At 33.5% G+C, this 21,343-nt stretch overlaps 2 protein-coding genes across 2 annotated transcripts; both read right to left on the reverse strand.

Annotated features, from left to right (window-relative positions):
- Positions 1-3,166: 3,166 nt before the first annotated feature.
- On the reverse strand, positions 3,167-7,243 carry LOC106709177. The gene is made up of 7 exons (XM_045685231.1): positions 7,001-7,243; positions 6,572-6,657; positions 5,870-5,875; positions 5,441-5,446; positions 5,090-5,187; positions 4,577-4,648; positions 3,167-3,289 (listed from the first exon to the last, which is right to left on the reverse strand). Exons 1-7 carry the CDS (start codon positions 7,120-7,122, stop codon positions 3,167-3,169), a joined length of 513 nt encoding a protein of 170 aa, XP_045541187.1. The 5' UTR covers positions 7,123-7,243.
- Positions 7,244-7,553: 310 nt separating this feature from the next.
- Positions 7,554-20,384, reverse strand: LOC106709089. The gene is made up of 16 exons (XM_045685232.1): positions 20,375-20,384; positions 18,979-19,031; positions 18,695-18,718; positions 18,021-18,110; positions 16,441-16,479; positions 15,783-15,963; positions 14,640-14,807; positions 14,230-14,384; positions 13,535-13,661; positions 10,463-10,602; positions 10,177-10,339; positions 9,067-9,250; positions 8,636-8,647; positions 8,109-8,227; positions 7,821-7,826; positions 7,554-7,582 (listed from the first exon to the last, which is right to left on the reverse strand). The coding sequence occupies exons 1-16, from the start codon at positions 20,382-20,384 to the stop codon at positions 7,554-7,556; spliced, it is 1,500 nt and encodes a 499-aa protein (XP_045541188.1).
- Positions 20,385-21,343: the final 959 nt, after the last annotated feature.

A 21,343-nucleotide genomic window follows, 5' to 3' on the forward strand; every position in this document is an offset into this window, starting at 1 on the left:
TCTAATGTTGTAATTTTTCTGACCTAATTGCGTTGTGAGCGTCAAATTTAACCTATATCTTCGTCACAAAATCAAAGAATTGTTCTGAATCATTGCATTTCGCGGTAGTGTACAAATATATTCTGAAAGTTCAAACTCAGCTGTTCATATGAACTCAATATTTCGTAATTATATTTTGAAGGGGAACTGCATTCATGTTTAATATTCAAATAATTACTTACGTATTACATATAATTTTGTGACGAAAGTAATAACTAAGGTATTAAACAAATTGTCAAAATATATGAATGTTCTGTTAGTACATTTTGACATATTAAAAATATATACAACATATCACCTTGCTACTAAAATAATAAAAAAACATTTTATGTCCCTAAAATTGTTTTTTTTTATTTTAATTTTGTATGATTGATTTAATATTATTAATCTAGATAAAGGTATGAATACATCAAATGTATTAAAAAAAATTAATTTAAAATACCGCGTATAAGAAAAAAATTATTCGAGTTCGACTGTTTTCGGACATTAATAATTAATTCAATGATTATAATCACATTTTTTATATATACGCCATAAACATTCTGATAATATTAAACTCTGTCTAGCCATAATTTTTTTATAACCTTAAAGATGCAAATAACTTTGATTTATGTACACGAAACATTATCACGTATGTAATAACAAGTTCACTTAACATGGAACTGCTTTCAAAATAACGGCATTCGAGTTAGTAAGTTAGTGATAAATAACCTAGTAACCTAACACAAGAATATTTTGTATCTGTGCTCGTTTTGCACATTGACAGGATGACAGTGATATTTAGAAAAATATTAACAAAAAAAATAGGTGAAGATGTATGAATTAATGCTACAAAGATTAACATATTTAGGTCTACCAATAATTTTTTTTAGTTTTCTCTCTAGATATAGAAGAAGAAATCGTATGAAAAACAAATTTAAAGTAACTTATTGTGTAATATAATAAAACTTTACAAAAATATATTTATCTCTGTTTCAGGATATTAAGGTCCGTTCCGATCCGTTCACAAATTCTTACACACATATTGAAAAAAAAAGTCGAATTGATAACCTCCTTCTTTTTAGCCGACTTCAAAAAGAAGGAGGTTATTGAAGTCAGCTAAAAATGTTAATACGCGCGAAATTATCATCGCGAGTAAATCGAATATTTCACGAATATTATAAATGCGAATGTTTAGGTAGATGGATGGATTGATGGATGGATGTTTGTTTGAAGGTATCTCCGAAACGGTTCAACGTATCTTGATGAAATTAGACAAAGTTGTAGAACATAATCTGGAAGAACACTTAGCCTATTTATTAAGTTTTTTAACCCGCGCGGACAGAGTCGCGTGCGACAGCTAGTAAGAAATAAAAACAAAGTACATTTCGGTTATTTATTCATATATTTAGGTTATCTAGAAAACCTGAACAATAATTAAGAGTTTGGATACAATAATTTAACTTTTAACTATCCATTTGCGTTAATATTAAGAAGTGGTAGTTGCATCATCTGCTGGAGGTGCGCTTGCGTCACCTGTTACTGCAGCTGCTGCTGCTGCATCTGGAAGACGTTAGCAATAGTATAAGTCTTATCAGATATCTTGGTAGCTCTTAACTTTCCACCAGTCGTCGACCAGGAAACAATTTTTAGTGAAGACAGACATGAAGTAAAATAAATTCTGCGTTTTGTCTGATGAGTGTAGGTGGCGGAAGATAAATTTCAGGATTGGACAGGTTTTTTTTTTCTGTGCGTCCTCTCCTCCGCCGGTATAGGCAATGCACTATACCTAAGCAAATCTCATCACTGTGTGTGCCCCAAAATAATTCTAGTCATTTTTCCCATTAGAAAGGCGGAATGGACATCTGCAATCTTTTAATTCCTTAAACTTGACAGCGGTCACTTTGCTATTTTAGCGAAGTATCAAAAACTTTTATTTTATGAATGAATTCGTTTGATATGTAATTTGCCGAGTCTACAATTTGCTTAGGCAAATTACAAACTGAGGCGTACACGGTTTGCCGGTGACATCTATTGTAATGCGTAATGGCTGCTTTAGAAGCTTGGTATTTGACATACAGCAACAATCATCAATTACGTGCCAAACACCCAACACAAACAGGTATCTCCATGTTTGTCGAATATCCTTTGATTTGTGTAGAACAGGGATACCCAAACTATTTTGTACAAGTGACCCCCTTTTCCAAAATGAACTGTTACCTCAGACCCCCACATGGTCAAATTATCTACTTTTAAGATCTATTATTATTATTAATTCTGACTTAAGTCAATAGAAGACAGAGTGAGAATTAGCAATGCTTTAAGTTTAATATCGACCCCTTTGGGAAACCCTGGTGTAGAAAAACCACAGAGACGTCGATGACAAACAGCGAACACCAAACAAAAACAGGCAAACACCAATCCATACTTTCATGTTTGTTTGGTGTTTGCTGTTGTTTGCCAAACGTGCGTAACATGTTTCGTACCAGTAGTGCCTTCAGAAGCCGCTGATCCTGTAGTGGTCAGAGCATCACTAGTCTTGACATTTGGATCCCTAAAAGATAAATTTTAGGTTAGTATTTGCGAAATATAAGCATCTAATTATTTCATTTACTTTTAAAAACGAATTATCTTTAACCATAACAAGCTGCAAATGTATACGTCAAATTTCATAGAAAGAATTGGCCTACTATGTTCTAAATTTATGCCAAATATCATCGAGATCTGATGAATTGTCTTGGAGATACCTTCAAATAAACATCCATACATTCGCATTTATAATATTAAATAAGATAGTAGTATAGAAAGTGTTGGAACGAAGTTCCTTATCCCGCGTTGTGAATGGGGGCTAGACGGAAAAAATTCTTACGAAAAGTTGTCACGACACTTTTTGCTATAGTAACCATGGCAACGACGTGACAATATATAACGAAAATTCATAGAAATAAAATGTACTTCTTGTGAAGACTTAAGTTTTTTATTCATAGAATAAACATTGGTTCCTTCACTAATTAATAGAAAGGAACTTCGTTCCATCCGGGTGTCCCAACACACCTCTCAAGTTTTTTTTTTTATAATTTTGGAATTTTCGATTTTTAGAGTAAATTATAGTCTGTCTATGGTTTTGGACTCCATTATAGAATGTTACTCACTTGATCTCCATAATACTCTTAGTAACTTCGTCGTTGCCGACCATGAACACAGCTTGGTAAACACCTTCGTAAGTTGGAGCGTATTCTGTTATTCGTATCTTTATAGATGTCGATGTTGCCTAAATCAAAGAAACAACTGTATCACCATCATCAGCTCACTATACGTCCCCACTGAGAGCCTCGGAACCTACCCTAAGTTAGGAGTGACTAGGATATAGTCAACCACAGTCAAGTGTAGTGACTTCACACATATCATTGAATTTCTTCTCAGATATGTGCAGCATCACAATGTTTTTCTTCACAGTAAGAACGTCAGATAAATGTACTGTAACAACACTATAACTGCATTCAAAGATTATAGCAGCTCGAGATTTTGCACCTTGAGAACATAAGGTACTTCGCTATTGTCACCTTAGGATTCAACTGCAGTGACATTATCAGCGTGGAATTTAAAAATGTACCCTATGTTATAGCCGCATTCATTAGCTACCTTCGAGTAAAAGTCCCGTCAAAATAGGTCCAGATGTTTCGGGGATAACACGAAACAATTGCGGATTAGTATACAGAAAGACAAAAAAAATTACATTGGTTTTTTATTAGAAATGTAATTTTTGTATTACTTACAGACCGTTTTATTTTATTATATCGACGCTGGAAAGCGTAAACGCTGTAACTCCGAAAGTATGAACTTTACAGGAGAGCCAAAAAATGATAACTCGTGAGCTGATACGCCTACAAGCATGCGGTATTTAGCAATGTTGTGTAGTTTGTGCTAACCTATAATAAAATCATTATCGTTTGATAATGGTTGAAATTATTAACATGTGAAAAACATATTCGCGATTTCAAGGGTTACAGCGTTTATGCTTTCCAGCGTCGATATGTATATAGTTTTAGACGATATTAATTTAAATCGTTTGGGGCGTGCTTTTTTTATCACACCAAGTGTTATGTATATCTAGTGATGGGATGTAAGTGTCGATATTTTTTAAGGCTAGTGTTGTGCCGATACTCTGGCACAGTATCTTTTTTATCATAGAGAATGAAAGGAAGGTTAATCTGTATTAATATAAACCTCACTGCGAAGACTTACGTTCTATGATATTAAATTATTCAAACTTTCGTGAGACATTATCACTAACTTATATAGAAACGGCTAAAACACTCACGTCTATATATCCGGTGTCGTCACCGACTAGTTTCAGTGAGCGACGGGCCGCGTCCGCGAAATAATACCAATCCCACTCACCCTGATGAAGGGCCCCCGAAGGGCTCGAAACTAGTCGGTGACGACACCGGATATATATACGTGAGTGTTTTAGCCGTTCCTATATAAGTTAGTTCTATGATATGTAAAAGCTCAAAAAATTATCACTCTTGAAGTGAAATACATTTATAATACTTACAACAAAGAAAGCAATAGATCCAGTAGTACTTCTCCTTGTTGATGCCGGCACGGGAATGCCGTTAACAAACACCTGCATAATAAAACAATATTTAAACACTAACACTTGCTTTCGACATGGTCACCGCTGAAATTTAAAAAAGTTGCCTATAGCCCCGCATACATCATTAATTGGTCCAGCTGTTTCGAATAACACCGTTTCGTTCCCTATTTTCTTAGTAATATTATAATGATAGCTTTTATAATAATACCGGATATAAAACGATAATACCGGGAATAAAAAAAATCTGTTTCAATAATGACTTTTGATCTCCGTAATTAACATTAAGAAAAATATAAAAAAAATTGACAACGTGTCAAATAGGACCTTTAGATGCCGAATTCGACGGAAAAGCAAGAACCCGGTAAGAGTGCATTACAGAATTATTGGATGGGGGCGTCGATTTATCCACCTAGTTAGTGCAAGCTGGAACTCACACACAGCACTTATGTGAGCTTACAGTTTATCCCTCACCTTACTAACAGTACAATCATCACAAACATAAGATATTTCTTGTTCGAACTGTTGACCGAGAGGAGGAGGTGAGACTGTTTGGAACTGTACTGTCACACCTGCAAATTATTACGTATTATATTAGAATTTAAACTTTATAAAATCTACTAGTCTTCTAGTTATTTAAAAAAAAATGGGACCCATCTGCAAGCACTTCCTTTCGATTAAAATATTTTTTATCAAAATCGGACCACCAGGGGAGAAGTTTCGCAGTAACACAAATAAAAAAAAATACAGTCTAATTGATAACCTCCTTCTTTTTGAAGTCGGCTAAAAAACTCGTGGTTACCTACTAATATCATATTTACGTACCTTGAGCTGTAAATATAAGAGTAACAATTAGATTATATAATTTAGCAATTATAACTAACTAGCGACCCGCCCCGGCTTCGCACGGGTGCAATGCAAAATATACCTACTACAGAATGTCCTTATACACAACGTTCACAGCGTTCACATTAGAAACCTTTAAATTTATCAGTGTTTCTCTACTATATTATGCATTTATTATACATACAAACTTTCCTTAAGAATCACTCTATCTATTAAAAAAAACCGCGTCAAAATCCGTTGCGTAGTTTTAAAGATCTAAGCATACATACGGACATACAGCGAAAGCGACTTTGTTTTATACTATGTATTGATGTTTCATGAATCATCGGATATTATTACTTGGGTACTTTAATAGTTTATTTTAAATTTTACATCATATTCAAGATTTTTATTCACACGGAAACTTACCATCATCTGAAAACAAAAATAAAAGATAATTAATCTTGTACTAATTTATAAACTAGCTTTTACCCGCGACACCGTCCGCGTGGAATAAAAAAATACACACAAGATGAAAAAGTTCCTATGTCCGTCTCCTAGTTCTAAGCTACCTCCCCATCAATTTTCAGCTAAATCAGTTCGACCTATCTTGAGTTATAAATAGTGTAACTAACACCACTTTCTTTTATATATATAGATGCGAATGTTTAGATGGATGTTTGTTTGTAGATATCTCCGGAACGTCTCTTGATGAAATTTGACGTAGATGTATAGAACATATTTTTAAAGAACACATAGACTACTTATTATGTTCTTTTTATTAGGACGAAGTCGCGGGCAACAGATAGTAGAAAATAAACGTATAAAATTTAAAAAATAAAACGATTTAATCATAAATATGCTTATTTATAACACACGGAACTAGCGTTGTCAGGCGTCCGGATAAAGCCGGACATAGGTAGGCTTTTTGATTGCGTGTCCGGCTTTTGTTAGGCGTTTTACATTTCCCAAACAAGATTGTACCTATTAATACTGAGACAAAATTCTAAATAATACAGGATGTCCGCCCTTTCTACCCAAATGTCCGGACAAACTGGCTGATCTATCCGGCTAGTTTCGGCGACCTGGCAACCTTACACGGAACTAATTGAGTGAATTTTCAATACTCACTGTCAATAACAGCTAAAATCTTCTTAAAAACCTTATCCTTTGTTTTGAAGAAACCCATGTAGACACACGAGTGGTTATCTTCATACCTATAATGTACATAGAATACTAAATTGTAAGGTCTTTTGTCCACCGTCAACGTCACGAGCTAATTTCTGTCAGATATCAAAATGACGTGACGGCGGTAATTTGTCCATAACGACGATCTCGGTGGTTCAGTTGATCTCGTTCTTACTGTATAGGAAAACATTGTGATGCTGCACATATCTGAGAAGATATTCAAAGATATGGGTGAAGTCAACCCGCACTTGTCTGTGGTTGACTATGACATAGTCATCTCTAACTTAGTGTAGACTCTGAGCACCTCAGTGGAGACGTATAGTGAGCTGATGATGATGATGATTTTAAAGCCCTGTAAACATCGTACTTTACCTGGGAAAGTTGAAGCTGATCATCTTTGACACGCTGATTATTGACACTCGTCCTGCCGCTAACACGCTCTCGCCGTTACAAAGAATGTCAGTTATCTGACAGTCGTCACATGTGTAATGCATAGTACGATCAAAGTGACCACCAACTTCGAATGACGCGGTTAGACGCGGACATCCGATTACTAAACGAAAGAAACTGATTAATTATAAAAGAAAGTAATTATTTTGTTCAGTTAGAAAGTAATTAATTATTGAAGAAAGAAAGAGAGTAATTAATAAGAGAAAAATTAATTAAGGAGGAAAGGAAATTCTTTCGCCGTAAGGATGGAATTATAAAAAAAAATAATTTCTTATTTAATTATCTTTCTGAATGTATTTTAATTCTAGATGATAATAAAAATTTTACTTACCATTATCTGTAAAAGAAAAAGATTAATAAATATGTTAACATTAAAAAAATAAAATAAATCATTTAATAGGAATAAATCTTACCAACATCTAAAATAAATAAAAACAACAAATTAATATATTATAAAAAGAAATTTAAAAAAGATTTATAAATCGAAGCCGTAATTACCGTTTTCTGCAAACAAAAAAAGAAAAACGTAATGTTAAAATCTTGCTAATGTTATAAATGAAATTTTTTAGATAGATGGATGTTTGTTTAAAGGTATCTCTAGAACTCAATGGATCTTAATGTAATTTGTCACAGATGTAGAACATAGTCTAAAAGAACACATAGATTTAAATAAGTTTTTTTAACTCCACTCCAATGTCATTAATAAAACACACGAAATTAGCAGAAATTAAATTGCATTTACCTGGAGCTGTAAGATATAAAATAAATTTATAATGCGTTATGTAAAATAATTGTATATTATATATAAAACTAGCTGTCGCCCGCGACTCCGTCCGCGCGCAGTTAAAAAATGGGGGAGGGGGTTATGAAAAATAGATGTTGTCCGATTCTCAGACCTACTGAATATGTTCACAAAATTTCATGAGAATCGGTCAAGCCGTTTCTGAGGAGTACGGGAACGAAAACTGTGACACGAGAATTTTATATATTAGAAGAGATTAAAAACATACTCGTAGTTATATTGACTTACATAACACTGTGAGACCTTTAACTCTCTCTTCGAGACCATCACCATTCTGGATCACAAGGAAGTAATCACCAAAGTCCTGGGGCTTCATACCTTCTAGATCTATCTCGAGAAATTGTCGCCTATAATTAAATTAATTAAATTAAATTAATTTCACAATTTATTTATTCGCACAATTGTTTTTTTTATAGTGTGTGTACCTATATATATATGTGTAATATTTTTCCAATATGTGTATCTACCTAATGGTACATGAAATAAATAAATTAAAATAAATTATAATGGACTAGTTGTTGCCCGTGACTCTGTCCGCGCGGGATTTAAAAATAAATTTATTAGTAGCCTATATGTTCTTCAAGACTATGCTCCACATTTGTACAAAATTTTATCAAGATACATTGGGTCATTCCCGAGATATTTTCAAACAAACATCCATCTAGACATTCGCATTTATAATATTAGTAAAATTAATATTGTTTTCAGTGTTTATTTGTAAAATGAAACAAAAAATTAAAAACATATTTACTTACGGCTTGCCTTCTCTGGAAAAAAATTGTAGGAATAAATTAATTATATTTAATTTATAAATAATCCTTAGTTAAATGTTAAACATAATTAAAGAAAGGACATAACATTGATTTTCATTTTCAATTTATTGCTAACTATCTCTATGTTTGTACGGCTAAAAAAAAAATAAGTAGTCTATGTGTTCTTCCAGACTATGTTCTACATATATACTAAATTTCAATGAAATCCGTGCAGCCGTTCCAGAGATACTTTTAAACAATCCATCTATTTATCGATTATATCCATCGATTTAAACATTCGCATTTAAAGATAATCAACATTTTTCTCACATTAATGATTTTAAAAAATAATTAAAAACAAATAATCCAATGTGTACATGATTTAAAAATGAAAACTCGACTGATCATTCAATAATGCGATCGGTAAATCTCACCTGTCAATAAACTCTTTAACTCTATGCCTAGAGCTGTCAACATTGTAGACGTTGCCGTCAGATGCTCGCACCATCAGATTCAACAGTCTACAGCGATTGCATTTAAAAGGTACAACTGTACTATTAACACGCTGTCCGTGAAGCAATTCTATTGATTTTGGTGTTATAGTCATGCCACTTGAAGCTACAAAAAAAACCATAGATAACAAAAACAATAGACACGCTCTCTCATTGTAATACACACATCAAATATCCGTTGATGTTTCTTCCTCTTACCGACATTTAATTAGGAAACGATGGGTAGGAGAGATTTTTGGAACGTAGTTCCTTATCGCGCGTTGTGAAAGGGGGCTAGACGGAAAAAATTCTTACGAAAAGTTGTCAAGACACTTTTTGTTATAGTAAGTATGTTAACGACGAATGAGCGCTACTTCACCATGGCAACGACGTGACATTATATAACGAAAATTCATAGAAATAAAATGTACTTCTTGTGAAGACTTAAGTTTTTATTCATAGAATAAACATTGGTTCCTTCACTAATTAATAGAAAGGAACTTCGTTCTATCCGGGTGTCCCTTGACACCTCTCAAGTTTTTTTTTATATCAAAAGGTGGGAAAGAGCAAACGGCCTGAATTCGACGAAATAGTGAAGCACTCGTTGCCCATAGACATCCGTTAATGCAGATGCATTTATTGGAATAGAAAGGAACGAGAAATATTCTTAAAAGAACCATTACGTCATGATGATGTAGAGGTCAGTCGCAGATGACGGTTCCTAGTCGTGTCTAAATAATTTAGTAGCGCATCTATTATTTTTTTAACTTGTTCCAGATGTCTATTGACAATCATTTTGTACTAACTACATATTTAACCCACGTTATTAATTACTAGCTGTCGCCCGCGACACCGTCCGCACAAAATAAAAAATAAACTAACTAGTAGCCTACGTGTTCTTCCAGACTGTGTTCTAAATCTGTGACAAATTTTATCAAGATCTGTTGAGCCGTTCCGGAGATATGTTCAAACAAACATCCATCCATCCATCTACATAAATCTAAACATTCGCATTTATAATATTAGTAAGAAATAATATTTAAAGAGACTTACATAAGGTCAAAAATTTTAGAACCTTCTCCCTTTTTGTTCCGGGTTTGATAAAACTGGCGAAGAATGGTCCTACATGAGTATTGGACCAGGTGGGAAAGTTTAATGTAATCGTAACAGTGTTGCCTGATACATTCGCGGTGTAGTATTTAGCTGGTAACACAGACTAAAAAAAAATAACAGTTTATTAAAATTATATTAAAGTTGGAACTCTATATAGGTAGGGTAGTCAGGCGTCAGCTTTTTCAATGTAATAAAAATTAAAGGGGATTAAAAAAAAACTACTCACAGTTCCCGAGTTTCTCAGTAGATTGGAATGTTTGATGCGATGGAATTCATAGCCTTCCGGTATAATTATCTTGCGAGCACTACTTGTGTAGTTCCTAGCAGTTGGTGGAACCCATTCTTCTAAACTATCCTCTAAAAAAACTCTGTTAATTAATGGACCAAAAATACTTAATTAACTGTACTTTATGACACTCAGGGAACGAATCGAGTGACATCTCACTCGTTAAAATCAATTCACTTGTTTAGGATATAGGATGTTGTTCTCGGGAAGACGGTAACAAGGTGTGAGCCTGAATCACCGTAATTGAGGGCACGAGAGAGGGCGCTTTACCCTAGCTCGTGCAGAAGCCCTGTGCAGAGTCCCGGTGCGTTCATTTAGAGATCCCGGAACTCTTACCAGTTGCACTTGAGGATAGCCACTGAGGGGGTTTTAGTGAGTCAAATCTTACATAATACCTTTCCCCCAGAAGGCAGGGTATCTTTTCAAGATTCCCCCCACAAAAAATAGGATACAGGATGTTACAACGTAAATTACAACAAGTCCTGATTCAGAAATATTTCAGATAAATGTTCGGTTTTTTTAATATTATTATTTAGTAAATATAAAAACTCACTTACCTGGTATTGCTGATTACATAAAAAAATATTAAGAATGCATTAGCTTTTTTGATTTAAAAAGTAAAATAGAAAAAGAAATAGTGCCATTTTGAATTTGTAAATTTTATTGTGTCATTTTTAAGGTTATTTTTAAACCGCAATTCCGTTTTTATTTCGTTATATTATTCCGTTTATTATTTATTATATTATTCCGTTATTAGGCACTGGCTTTTAAGTAAATTAAAGTGTAAAGTATATTAAACTAATATGTTTAACTTACGTGGTACAATTTCTGTAAAATAAGTATACATTAGTTTTTGTGAAAGAACAGCACGGAAAATTGTTTCAAATATTAATGGACAATGTTTTTTTTTTGAGATGTTTCAGCCGCCATTTTAAATATGTCCCCACTGAGCTCGTAGCCTACCCTAAGTTAGAGATGACTATGTCATAGTCAATCACAGTCAAGTGTAGTGACTTCACACATATCATTGAATTTCTTCTCAGATTTGTGCAGGTTCAGAAACGTTTTAATAAATACTTACCATCTCCTGTAATTTAAGAAATAATTTTTTTAATTTAGAATTTAAAATTTGATTTGTCCATTTTATACAATGTAAAAATTAATGTATAAAATTTTCCCTAACTTCTATTAGGTATTTAAAAATTTTATAAATGACTGACGTGTTTACACAATAAAATAATTTTAATTTATATTGAAGAAAAGTGATCGTGGATGACTTCATCAACATATCGACGCTGGAAAGCATAAACGCTGTAACCCTTGAAATCGCGAATATGTTTTTCACACGTTAATAATTTCAACCATTATCAAAGGATAATGATTTTATTATAGGTTAGCACAAACTACACAACATTGCTAAATACCGCATGCTTGTAGGCGTATCAGCTCACGAGTTATCATTTTTTGGCTCTCCTGTAAAGTTCATACTTTCGGAGTTACAGCGTTTACGCTTTCCAGCGTCGATATAATCGACAAAAAAGGTATCCTAAAATATTCCCGCGTACGTCAACTACATTCCTGTCAAAGTCCTGTCAAAATCGGTCCAACCGTTACGGAGATTACCAGGAACAAACGCAGACTTGCGTACAGATAGAGAAAAATTAAAAATAAAAAGATTTTAGTTAAACTAACAAATACATGGTGTATACAAAATATGTAAAAATTTCGATATGTACAGACACTACAATTTTATATAATTATAAATAAGAAATTCAACTTACGTTCGTATTCTAAAAAAAAAAAAACAAAACATGTTTTAATTTATTATATTAAAATATATTCCTATAACAGCTAATTTCCACTGCCGTAAAAATTACCATCTCTTTCATTCTATTAAAAAAAACATACGGTACCAACAAAATGTACCCCGTTGTTTATGAAATGAAAATGTACGCTGACTCACAATAAAAAATTTAAAATTTGATTATAAAAAAAAAAAAATGGGACCCATCTGCAAGCACTTCCTTTTGATTAAAATATTTTTTATCAAAATCGGACCACCAGGGGCGGAGTTTCGCGGTAACAGACTTAAAAAAAAAACTAAACAAAACTTACCATCGACTCCTAAAATAATTAAAATAGAGTTATGCATTTATTATTTTCACATTAACGTTATTTTTTTTAATCTAAAGACAAAATATTATAGACTCAGATATTGTCTTAAACTGATTAAAATGTTATTTGGTACTTACTTTCAGCTAGAAAACAAATATAAATTAATATTTGTTATTAATAATACTCATAATAATTATTAAATTAAAATATTAATAAAAAAACAATGTTAAATAAAAATCTTTTACTCACAATAATTATCTGAAAGGTAAAAAAAAATATTTTTATAGAACAGATCCGATATTTATTAAATAATATTTATCAAATTTATTTATAAACATAATGCGAATGGCAAAATTGTGAGATATAATTATTTACTTCGAAGGAATCAGATTTTCTTTACAGTATAAAATAAATACAACATTCTGCCAGAGCTGAAATAATTTCACCACAGACAAACTACACAAAACTATTAATATAAGCTAGAATTCATAGTAAACAGAATAATTTCTTATAAAAAATTAACTACCTATATTTAACTAGCTTTTACCCGCGACTCCGTCCGCGCGGAATAAAAAAAAGAAAACGGAGTAAAAATTATCCTATGTCCGTTTCCTGGTTCTAAGCTACCTGCCCACCAATTTTCAGTCAAATCGATTCAGCCGTTCTTGAGTTATAAATAGTGTAACTAACACGACTTTCTGACTATATATAGATGCGAATGTTTAGATGGATGGATGTTTGTTTGAAGGTATCTCCGGAACAGCTGAACGGATTTTAATGAAATTTGGCACAGATGTAATTTGGCAGAACATTGTCGAGAAGAACACATAGGCTACTTAAGTTTTTTTTTTATAATTTACAAACTTTAGCGTGCAGTATGTCTATAGTAATACTCACGCCATAATTCATTAGCCTGCACCGCTTGGTCTGGTGAAGGTAAGGAATAGATATATCCAATCTGACAAGGGTTCCAGTGATCACAGACCTCGTGGTCCGGGTCTAATTCGGTTACGAATTTGTACGTCTGAAAAAAAATATAACCTGAAAATTTTAAGCTTCCTAGAATTACGTTACAGTTAAATATAACGCTTTAATAATTGATTAAAGTGTTTTTTTATTGTAAAAGATTGGATTTAACGTTTTAAATGATGTCACGGTCACCCGATTATGCCTAAATAAAGAAGTCACCGCTACCCATAGATATCTGCAATTGCAGATGCATTGCCTACCCTTAATTGACAGTGGAGAGAACGCACAGTAAGAGGACATCCCCTTCTACTCGTCCCCTGTACTGTCAAATCCACTTCCCCTTCCCATCACTTCCTTATAAAAAAAATGTGAAAAGGTAAAGAGTACTAAAATTAGGCCTCCGGAACGCAAACTCATCAAACGAAACACAGAATTACTTCCACTTCACACCTGTCTTCTGTGTGGTCGTGGTATTTCACTGAGTTGTTATTGCTGGCGTTTACCGCTGTTACTAATTACTTTCCCTTCCCATCCTTTCTAAGGGGGAAAAGGGGACCGTAAAGAGGACTAAAATTAGGTTAATTCAAGGACAATTATTAAGAAACATGTCACAATATGCTCACCCTATCCGGATAATATCTGTAATGTACTACAACATCGTCAGTATCCTCTAACGCACATTTGGCGCTAGTGTAGTTGAGTGAGGTGCGCTCTATGGGCGCGCAGCCAATCACAGTTGAGCCGTTCCGCGGGAGATCTGGTCCTTCTATCTTATGCCCTTTAATATTATGACGATTAATTAAAAAGAAAAGAAATCATTGCTCCGTTTTGTTCCAATAACTTAGGGGGATAACAATTTAAAATCGGAACGAAAATTGGTCAAGTTTAGGCTATAACATGCAACTGTCAAGAACCATATTTTAGCACAAACCTAAATGTTAGTTGGAATAGAAAAAGATACTAGCAATTTAAGAGAAAACATCTGCTCTTTAAGAAAAATTGTAAACTAGCTATAGCTACACTATATACTTACTATTACAAAAGAAATATTTATTCTCAGCGACGTAAAGGTCTTTATCCTCTGCGCTGAGACATGAGTCGTACATAACTTGAGCCGGTTCTATATCGTCTTCACACATCAATATTCCAGTACCGTCCGGTTCTTTGGGGGCACGATTTGCTGGACAACGGTACATAAGACCTGAAAGTTTAAGTAAATAAGTTAAATACAATTTTCCCCATCCGTAAATATTGTGTTTTAAACGAGCTGTTACTTGAGTTAAATAAAATGTAATAAGTAGTCTATGTGTTCCAGACTATGTTCTACATCTGTGACAAATTTCATCAAGATCCCTTAAGCTATTCCGGAGGTACCTTCAAACAAAAATCCAACCATCCATCTAAACCAGGGACTGTCAAACTTATTTCTTTCACCGCCCCCTTTGAAAATCAATTATATTTCAGAGCGACCCTAATTTTTATTCAGCCACAATTTCATTGCTTTAATTAATTTCAATGCTCCCCATTTTTTGGACCTCTTATCGCCCCCTCCTAGGTTTCAAACGCCTCCAAGGGGGCGTTATCGCCCACTTTGGGAAACACTGATCTAAACTTTTACATTTATAATATTAATGAGATGACAACAGAAAGGGTTTGCAGAGGCATTTTAACTGACCTCCATATTATTGTCATAATAAAATATGTAGCTAATAAAACAGTTACACATATACCCCTGGGGCTAGCACGAATATTTATGACACTCGCCATTGTATCGTCGACAAAATTTATATTATAACTAGCTGTCGCCCGCGACTCCGTCCGCGCGCAGTTAAAAAAAAAACAAAAACAAAATGAAAAATAGATGTTGGCCGATTCTTAGACCTACTGAATATGCTCACAAAATTTCATGAGAATCGGTCAAGCCGTTTCGGAGGAGTACGGGAACGAAAACTGTGACACGAGAATTTTATATATTAGATTAGTGCAGTATCGGACGTAAAGTACACCAGTAATCTCATACTAATTTTAACGTGACGATACGAAGGCGATTGTCACAAACTTGCTAGGCACACTTTTATCTGAACCGAATAATTTCAAGCACAACGGAGGCGCTACATCAGGGAGAAGAAGAGAATTTTATAAAAATATCTCACAATATTTTAAACAATTTAATTACCTTTACGTATAATAAGAGGAGGTTTATTTCTAATCTCAGCTATAGTAACACCTTTCTCTCCATTCTGTATCGCAGTCATGATACGGCGATATAATGTCGTACGACGTTCTTGTTCCGCTATTATATATGGTAGTAACTCTTCTGATAGTACGTCGACTTTCTTCTTTGCTTCTGCGTTTATCTGATAATAAAATTCCATTTTATTCACTCTTATTAGTTATCACATCTATAACTCTCATTCTGGCATTATTGGAATTGTTTTAGGTTATAATTTAGCAGGGATTTCCATAGTCCAGTAGAAACTTCTAGAGTCCATAGAACTTAATTGCGGGTCGAGAAATTGAAGAATGTGGCAATGAAAATTTGAAAGTTTTATAAGAAAAAAGTTTGTTAATCCCTGCTACAGCGTAAACGGCTCAATCTTAAAGCCTAATGAGCAAGTATTGTTTGTTTCGTATTTTAGACTAGCTTTTCCCCAAATCCGTCCGCGCGGAATTATAAAAGGGTTGAATAAGTAGCCTATCTGTTTTTCCGGACTATGTTCTACATCTGTGCCAAATTACATCAAGATCCGTTGAGTCGTTCCGGAGATACCTTCTAACAAACATCCATCTAAACATTCACATTTATAATATTATTAGGATTTTTTCGTACTCACCCGATCTGCATCCTTGTTGAATTTTATACCGGTACCATCCTTTGGAATAAAAAATGAACTTTGATCAAATGGATTCAAAACGTTTAATTAATACACAGATAAGCAAATGTAGTTCGAGGCGGATTTAATTTAGCTAGTTTTACTGTCACAGTTTATAAACACAATATTTAAGCCCATCTTGATCTTGATTCCATTTACGCATCTATCAATCTCTTTCTAGGCCTATCCTATCCTACCTAAGTGCTGAGGGTTCCGGTGCGTTCCTCGGAGACCCTGGAACCTTCTCCGAATGCACTCGAGGCTGGCCACCGAGGTGGTTTTAGCGGGTCAAATCTCACATAACCATGTCTTCCCCCCAGAAGGCAGGGTATCTTTCGAAGATCCCCCCCCCGATAACAAAAAAAAAGGCCTATCCCTACTATATGTAAAGTTCTCCTTGTCAGATACGATACCTCATAATATATTTATTCCCTCAATTTTTATTCATAACTTACTTACCTGTTAATCCTTACGCGCGGAATTAGAACAAACCTAATTAATAATCTATGTGTTCTTACTATAACTGACCGTGAATTTCTAATACCAAAATCTCTGTATAAAACATATCGTCATCTCATTCATTATCTTTGACAAAATAGACAACAATATATTTAAAAATGTTATTTGGTCTCAGAAACCTACGGTGTTTTATCTACATTTATGCCGACCGAGAGATCAGCGACTCCGTTAAGCCGTTCCGGAGATACCTTCTAACAAACTTCCATCTAACCCAGTGTTTCCCAACCTTTTTAGATCTATGTCCCATTTTACAGGATGAACATGTCTATTGTCCCATTATAAATTTTGTTTAGAAATAAATTTATCTCGAGGCCTCATTTACAATGTTAGAGAAATAATTAAATACTACTTTTGGCTGACTAGATCAATTTCATATAAAATTTTTAAACACGAAAACACATATAAATAGTTTAAATGCAACGGATTTTTGTCTCTAAGACGTTTTTATGTACTTTTTAGCACTGTCTTTTAACTGGCTATCATTGTAAGGATGTAGCCTTAAGTTTTTAAATCTCCGAATTTCCCCCCTCTAAATTCAAATGGGAGACACACCTTGGGAAGCACTGATCTAACCATTCGCATTTATAATAATAATACAGTAAGATTACATTACGTTATTTTTTATTACGCCACTAGCTTTTACCCGCGACTCCGTCCGCGCGGAACAAAAAATAGAAAACGGGGTAAAAATTATCCTATGTCCGTTTCCTGGTTCTAAGCTACCTGCCCACCAATTTTCAATGAAATCGATTAAGCCGTTCTTGAGTTATAAATAGTGTAACTAACACCACTTTCTTTTATACATATAGATTACAACATTTCAATTTTTCAGTTATATTGTGAAATGTTCTAAGCTTAAGTGATATTGAAAAAAAAATATAGCTCATGTTATATATTGAGATGTAAGAAGTGTCTTATCAGATTTATTTTGTTAAATTTTGAAATGAAATCATAAATTGCAGTTTGTTTATGCTGAAAGGTTTGCATTGAAACAAGGGACATAAAAATTAATGTATACTAACCACAGCTTGTCTCCTGACTATATTAGCGAGGTATCTACCGCGTCGTGTAGCGGGTAGAAGCACACTACCCGCTTGGACGTCTTCACCTCCCTATAATAAAGAACTTTTCAACATCTACTCTCATTTTTAGCCGACTTCAAAAAGAAGGAGGTTATCTAACCATGAGTTACTATTGCAGTAGTTTAATCGCCACCAAGGACGATCAAGGAGGTGGCTAGAAGTAATTTATTTATTTACTAGCGGTTGTCCGTGACTTCGTCTAAGTAAAATTTAAAGTCTATAATATGCTAGCAGGCATCAGCTACCTTCCCATCAAAGTCCCGTCAAAATCGGTCTAACCGTTCCGAAGATAACCCGGAACAAACGCTGCCTTGCGGACAGACATTACATCCATACACTTTAATTTTATTAATATGTTGAAATGTTTAGATTATAATAATCGTTGGCTTCTACTGCTGAAATATTCGTACAAAAATATATGACCATTTTTACATCAGTAGAAGGCAAACGAGAATCGTCTTATATTCATTGATCGATGCCCATAGACATCCGCAACACCTGAGAAACCATAGATACGTTGCCGGCCTCTAAAGAGGTGTTAAATAAAGAGGTATGATGAAAGTTATCAGTAACTTCTTAAAAAAAAAAGAGTTTACAACTTTTTTATTACTTACCGGTGTATAAGGACATATTATATACTGAAATAAATAAAATAAAATAAATATAACAGCTTTCATAGCGACTGCACTGGTCGAAAACTATACAGTAATAGTTATATAAAAAAATCTAACATATTGATAAACAAACGAAGCAATTAGTATAGTTTTATAGTTTGGTTTTTTTAACGAACTAACTCTCAATTAATTTCGACTATATACTAAAATAAAACCTCCTTTATTCAAAATCTTTCGACTGGATTTTTTTTTAAATAAAAAAAAATTAATGTTGATTTACTGACCTGTTTGTAATCATGGCCGCAATCAGTAGGTATTTGATATGAAATAATTTTTACTTAATCGTAATATTTTTAATTATCATTTTTAATTCAGATTTTGGTTCAAAATTTAAGCAATCTAAAGACGAAGAGATGCCTAAAAAATCATCGATTATTTATTTGTATATAAATTTATATTTTTACGAACAATACTATATCGGTAAAAAACCAATGGTAAATGTGACTAACTATTGCCAGTCTTTCTAGTGTGTTTTTAACTAGTTTTGACTGTAAATAAGAGAAAGGGTGGAAGAAGAAAACTGCATCTAAAATCTCATTCATTCGAAAAAAAAAAATTGTTATTTAAATGCAATTTTGGTATACAGTAGAACCTCTATAAGCAAGTCATTGTCCCAACAGACGACCTCTATAAGCGAGTAACTCGCGTTAAAAAGCGAGAAAAATGTCGCAGTCCCTTGGACTCTCGCTTATCCAGATGCGAATTTCCATTCAACTAGTAAATAAAGCGTCGAATAAGGAGCGTCGGTGGCTCAGGTGTTAAGTACTTGACTTGCAATTTGCATGTCCTGGGTTCGAATCCCGTCATGTACCAATGTTTTTTTTCGATTTACATATGTACATTTATCTGATATTCTTACTGTGAAGGAAAACATTGTGATGCTGCACATATCTGAGAAGAAATACAATGATATGTGTGAAGTCACTACACTTAGCTGTGGTTGACTATGTAATAGTCACCCCTAATTTAGGGTAAGTTTCGATCCTCTTAGTGCGGACGTATATTGAGCAGATGATGAAGGGGATGATGATGATGATGGTGATGAGTAAATAAACATACAAATTTCCGATGAATATTCTTTTAATATATTAGGAATTAATTTTCTACAATATAATAATAAATATAAACATATAGTTTATAAACAAACATTTTTAATTATACCAGCCTTTTAAATAAAAATTACAGTACTAGTAACCTAAAGAAAAATACAAGGTACAGGATTGCCAACTCTAAAAAAAAAATTATTCCAGAAATTTCGATCGAATTTAATTTTTTTTTTTTATTTTCATTTCTAGCTGTAATCTACAACTTCCTAGGTTATGTTACATTCGCATACATAAGCTATCTTCCAGTAAAAGTCCCGTAAAAATAGGCCCAGCCGTTTCGGAGATAACGACACAAACGCGAAATTGCAGATAAACGGACAAAAAAAAAATTAAAAAAACGTTTTCATACATACAGACATTTCAATTTTATTAATCTGTACAGATAAAAAAAAACCTTTATAGTTTTCTAGAATAATTGAAAAATTACTTAATTAGTTGTTGAATTTCTGTGGAACATATTTTAATCAGCTTACTGTAATATGGCAAAAATTTTCCGTCACACTGATATACCTACTATTAGTCATCTTTACCCGACTAACTGTTGGTTTCTGAGACCTAAATCTCTACTTAAAAAATACTAGCTTTTACCCGCGACTCCGTCCGCGCGGAATAAAAAATAGAAAACGGGGTAAAAATTATCCTATGTCCGTTTCCTGGTTCTAAGCTACCTGCCCACCAATTTTCAGTCAAATCGATTCAGCCGTTCTTGAGTTATAAATAGTGTAACTAACACGACTTTCTTTTATATATATAGATTATCTCTGGTTTGTCAAAGATAATGACAGTGATGACGATATTTATACAGAGATTTTGGTCTTAGAAACCAACGATAATTCAGATGAATTTTCTTTGTTACGTGTAGCTTAAATAAATGAACCGATTTTAATAAGTGAGGTATTATTCGATTGGTATTCCCTAAATGTCAGTTTGACGGTTTTTTTTTAAATTAATAGTGTTTTTAAACAGAGAGTTGACAATTTTAAACCAATAGTATCTAGTGGTTGAGAAAATTTTATTTATATTTGAGAGCTAATATTTTTATATATTTAATTCACTAAGAATATAAATTATTATTTATATCATTGTGTAATTAATTTCAACCCAATAAAGTAAAGACGTCAAATTCTAAACATGGCGGCCATTGCAATATGACATTTATCAATTACTAGCTGTCGCCCGCGACTCCGTCCGCGCGGAATTTAAAAAAAAACATAAGTAGACTATATGATCTTTCAGATTATGATCTACATCTGTGACAAATTTCATTAAGATCAGTTGAGTCGTTCTAGAGATATCTTCAAACAATCATCCATCTAAACCAGTGATCCCCAAACTATTTCGTACAAGTGACCCCCTTTTCCAAAATGAACTGTTACCTCAGACCCCCACATGGTCAAATTACCTACTTTTAAGATCAATTATTATTATTCATTCTGACTTAGGTCAATAGAAGACAGAGTGAGAATTAGCAATGCTTTAAGTT

Source organism: Papilio machaon, chromosome 29, assembly GCF_912999745.1.
Source record: "Papilio machaon chromosome 29, ilPapMach1.1, whole genome shotgun sequence".
Lineage (NCBI taxonomy): Eukaryota > Metazoa > Arthropoda > Insecta > Lepidoptera > Papilionidae > Papilio > Papilio machaon.